At 36.6% G+C, this 4,541-nt stretch overlaps 1 protein-coding gene across 1 annotated transcript; it reads left to right on the top strand.

The window, feature by feature from the left end:
- Positions 1–431: 431 nt before the first annotated feature.
- LOC149216577 (uncharacterized) lies at positions 432–3,658 on the top strand. Its single transcript, XM_089390013.1, has 2 exons — positions 432–671; positions 3,296–3,658. Exons 1-2 carry the CDS (start codon positions 432–434, stop codon positions 3,656–3,658), a joined length of 603 nt encoding a protein of 200 aa, XP_089246139.1.
- Positions 3,659–4,541: the final 883 nt, after the last annotated feature.

Below are 4,541 nucleotides of genomic sequence, written 5' to 3'. Positions count from 1 at the left end.
AGAGTAAGGGCAAGTCTGTAGAGCAGAAAGGAAAGGGTTTGCCTGAGGAGGAAGTAAAAGGCAAAGGTGTTTCAGAGGACTTCTTACCGCGGATATATTTGGATATTACGGATGAATCAGATAAGGAATTTTATCTCAAGGATTATCTGGTTGATGAGGAACCGCGAAGGGCGACAGGAGGGAAGGTCGGTAAATGGAGGCGTCGGAGTGTTGAACCCGAGGATTCGGAAGATTAGAGGGAGGAGCAGGAAGACACTGATGAGGACGCGGGTGGAAGGCATGGGAGAGGACGGCCAGCGAAGGGACGGGGGACTCAGTGGGGTCGGGGAAGGAACAGTGGAGGAGGCGGTAGAGGGAGTAAGCAGCCCAGAACGGATGTGGAAGATGGAGTAGGACGGGAGCGCAGAGGTAGAGGAAGAGCGAAGCGGGACATGAGGAGGAAATTGAATGAAGCAGAGGATGCTTATATACAGGAGACTAACCCACATATTTGGAAAATTATTGATCATTTAGAAGAGGAGGCTCTGCAGGCAGCTTCAGACCCGGAAATGGAGGACTGGGAGAATTTCATCCCCGATCCAGGACATACTAGAGGAAGGTTGTCACTATACAAACAGTCTCTGCATGCTTACTGGGGCATGAAACGACTCCTGGCTAAAGCCATGGAGCAGGTAGTAGTTGAAATGGTGGAATTAGCTCAGGGTTTCCCTACCTTTAAAAGGGAACTAAGGAACATCCAGATGACTCTGATCATGCAGGACCGAAAGATGGATAAAATTCTACAGCTGTTCAAGGAAAATGGCTTTGAGATCAAGACCGAAAGCGGACCAAAGCTGGACACCCCGAATAAATAAGAGATGGACAATGCCGTCAAGAGGTTTTTTATCATTTTCAGTTTTGAATTTTTGTAATCCTGAATGGTAATGTCTCAAACACGAAACAATTTGCTTGTGGAACATATAGTTGGATATTTTGTATGGTTAGATAGCTTGGACATGTATTTTTTGTGGATGGCGGTTAAAAACTATCGGTGGTACCCGGTTTCCCTTAAGGGCGGGCAATGACCTGCCCAGTTTGTATATTTTACCATATGTTTGAAGTAATAGAATTTCGCCTCAGTTTACAAAAAAAAAATGTTGACGAAATGTAGAATTTATTTTGTGAGTATTGCCTTGTTTCATAATATTGTTTTTGGTGACTATGTCCACATTCTATTTATGCTATTATTTTCCTTACTTTATGGTGGAGTAACAATCTTTGTCTGGGTTGGCTACGTCCACATTCTATTTATGCTATTTTGCATGCTCAGAATTTTCTATTTATGCTATTTTGCGTGTTAGGAATTTTTTTACCATCCTCTGCCACCTATTTTTGGTGGAGAAATACATCTACAAGTCTTGGTTTAATGTTGACGAAATGTAGAGTTTATTTTGTGAGTATTGCCTTCTTTCATAATATTGTTATTGGTGGATTTTTACTTGAATATACTCATGAAATACATATGAAAAATGTGTTTTCACTTCTTTTAATATGAATGAAATTACTAATCTTTTTCTAGGAAAAAACAAAATAATTATATATTCTAAATAAATTATACAATTTAGAGTCTAATATTTAAAAGACAAAATAACAAGTTTCAATATTAAAAAAAAATGATTCATTTACATTCATATTTATTATAAAAAATAAATTGATATTATTATATCTTATACATAAAGATCTCATTAATCATATTGGTATTAAGTGAAGTCTCTTATGAAGTTATAATGTAGTATTTTACTTTATATAACTAATATAAGTATAAGTTATGGGATGATAAGGAGCTAGATGGTAAAAGGAAGCTAAGATATTATAAGGAGGTGATCAACCCCACAGTTGAGAATCAGAATTATCTTCTTGTTTTGACAAGCTCGAAGAAAAATATGAACATAGCTAAGATTAGAACTAATTCTCATGAGCTTCAAAGTGAAACATTGCGGTGGTCTACTCCCAAGACTCCTTGGACAATAGAATTTGTGAACTTTGTGATACTAAGATGATGGAGGATGAAAAACACTTTCTCTTAGCGCTGACATGTGCTCTCGTTTCCCTAACATCTCTCAGACTTCCAATCTTCTTGACACACTTCCAATCTTCTTGACTTGTTAAGTCAGCCCAACTATAGTGATCTTAGTGCATTTATTTCCTTTCTTTTTGAGCATAGAAATAAGATACTAAAGAATTACAATTGCATTTATTTCCTTTCTTTTTGAGCATAGAAATAAGATACTAAAGAAGTACAATTAAATTCTTTTTTCTTTAAAGTGTGATAAACTGCATTAGTCTTAGTGGATATTAATCATCATCATCATAAAAAATATTAACTTAATAAATTTAATTCTAAAATATGAATGAAATTTGGTAGTAGCGATAATAAAAATGATTTAATCGTGTAACAAATCCCATTTTAGGAGTACAAGAATCCAATTTCGATAATATTTAGGTTTTACCATTTTCAAAATTATAGAAAGGAGCCAGGTGAGTTAACTTTAAAGCGAATCTTTTGAGATTTATTTTGAAACTATGAATTTTGTGAGGGCTGAGATTGAAATGATCGTATCGTTTGTGATGGTAATAAATGTTTTTATGCTGTTCTTTAAAATTATTAAAAACCTCACTGGGATATTATCATTTCTACAGCAACTCCCAACTAATGGAAGTGATCGTTATCCAAACTGTAAATTGGGGTTAAGGGGGAAGCACCCTCAAACAAAACGGTTGATTTTGCGGCCACAGTTTTGGATGACGCATCACATGCCACCTTCTAGCCGAAACCTCGGTTCCTGCAACTCTTCTACATAAACAAGCAGAAATCAACTCCCTTCTAAAAGATTTCTCATCTTTTAGTGATTAGCTATTTGATTTTGTTGAATGTTGTTCTCGCTGCAGTATGTCAGCAGCAAAATGTATTGTTCTACTTCTTCTGGCCATGGCGGTGGGGGGCATCCATGCCCAAGACCCTCCCACCTACAATGTCTCTGTTCCATCTAGTACAGGCGGGCAGAAATTCCTCTCCGAGATGGGGTCCTCATACGCACGGCAGATGTTGCGCAACGCTACTAGCTTCGTCTGGAAGACCTTCGGCCAGCAGTGACCCATTGACACGAAGAACGTGACCAAGATAGATCTGATTGTGCAAAACAACGGTAGCTACGTTGCCTACGAGGAAGACAGAACAATCTACTTGACCTACGTTGCCTACGAGGAAAACAGCACAATCTACTTAAGCGCTGACTACTGCATTGTCAAATACCAGGGTGATCTGGAGGAAGAGGTCACGGGCATTCTGTTCCAGGAGGTGGCGCACATGTTGATGTGGGACACCAACGGCGCTGCGCCCATCTTGTGGCACGGAAGCGTTACGGCTTATGTCCGCCTCACTGCCGGCCTCGCCCCCTCTGGCTGGGCTGCGCCTGGTGCCGGCGATAGTTGGGAACGGGGCGCCGATATCACTGCCAGGTTTTACCAGTACTTCGATACCATTACACCTGGTTTCGTGGGCAAACTGAATGCCAAAGTAAAAACTTCATGGGACATCGGGTACTTCAAGGATCTCACTGGTAAATCGGTGGATGATCTTTGGAAAGATTACAAGGCTAAGTATGGCAATATACCCTGAGCAAAAGTAGCGGGTGAATTGCTGGATCACATAAGCCTACTCTTCAATAATAAATAGCGCCATATTACGTGGCGGGTTTTTAGATTTAAACAGCATCATAACAATATGCCCAGCCTATGACTAGGCAATTCGCCTGCACTGAAAGATATGAGTACAAAGGATCTTGATACGCATAAGTCCGTCCCCCTAATACAACTTAATGTTCTGTGATCAACTGTCATTGTGATGTTAATAAATTTGAGATTACTACAATTTTTTTTATATCATTTCTTGAATTGTAATAATAATAATAATATCTATTTTTAAGGTCAGAGTCAAGTTAGACACCAAATTGGTATATGAGATTTTTTTGTACAAAGGCATTGAACTTGTAACCTTTTAAGAAGAAACACATGCTCTTAACCATTAGGCCCACTCAAACTGTACATAAGAGAAAAAATATTCTAAAGCTATTAAATTTTAGCCAAATATTTTAAAGAAAAAAAATTGGTAAAAACCTATTTCAATATAGATCATGTCTATCACTTTTATTAGATAGTAATTTTTTATTTGTTAAATATGTATCCATATCTCAAGTTTTTTTATAACATTATAACACATAATTATAATTTAGTTTTTTTAATGATGAAAATAAATATAAAATAAAAATAATATTATATATAAAATAAAGATGAAAAAGTAGTTGTGATTTAAATGATAAATTTAATTTATAATTTTTTACTAAAAAATATGATTGGTTCGAATATTTATCTAAAGGATATATTCTTTTAATAATAATATTAAAAATACGAAAAAGAGTCTTGAATTTTATGAAAACGCTAAAATCTAACTTATATTGTTAAAAAAGATGCCGATAGTAATTTTATGTCAATATATATATAAT

The sequence above is a fragment of the Pinus tabuliformis genome, chromosome 1_1 (assembly GCF_031772625.1).
Source record: "Pinus tabuliformis cultivar Carrire ecotype Pingquan chromosome 1_1, CPIR1, whole genome shotgun sequence".
Lineage (NCBI taxonomy): Eukaryota > Viridiplantae > Streptophyta > Pinopsida > Pinales > Pinaceae > Pinus > Pinus tabuliformis.
The sequence above is the reverse complement of the archived record's forward strand: the minus strand, read 5'-3'. Positions and strand labels throughout refer to the sequence as shown.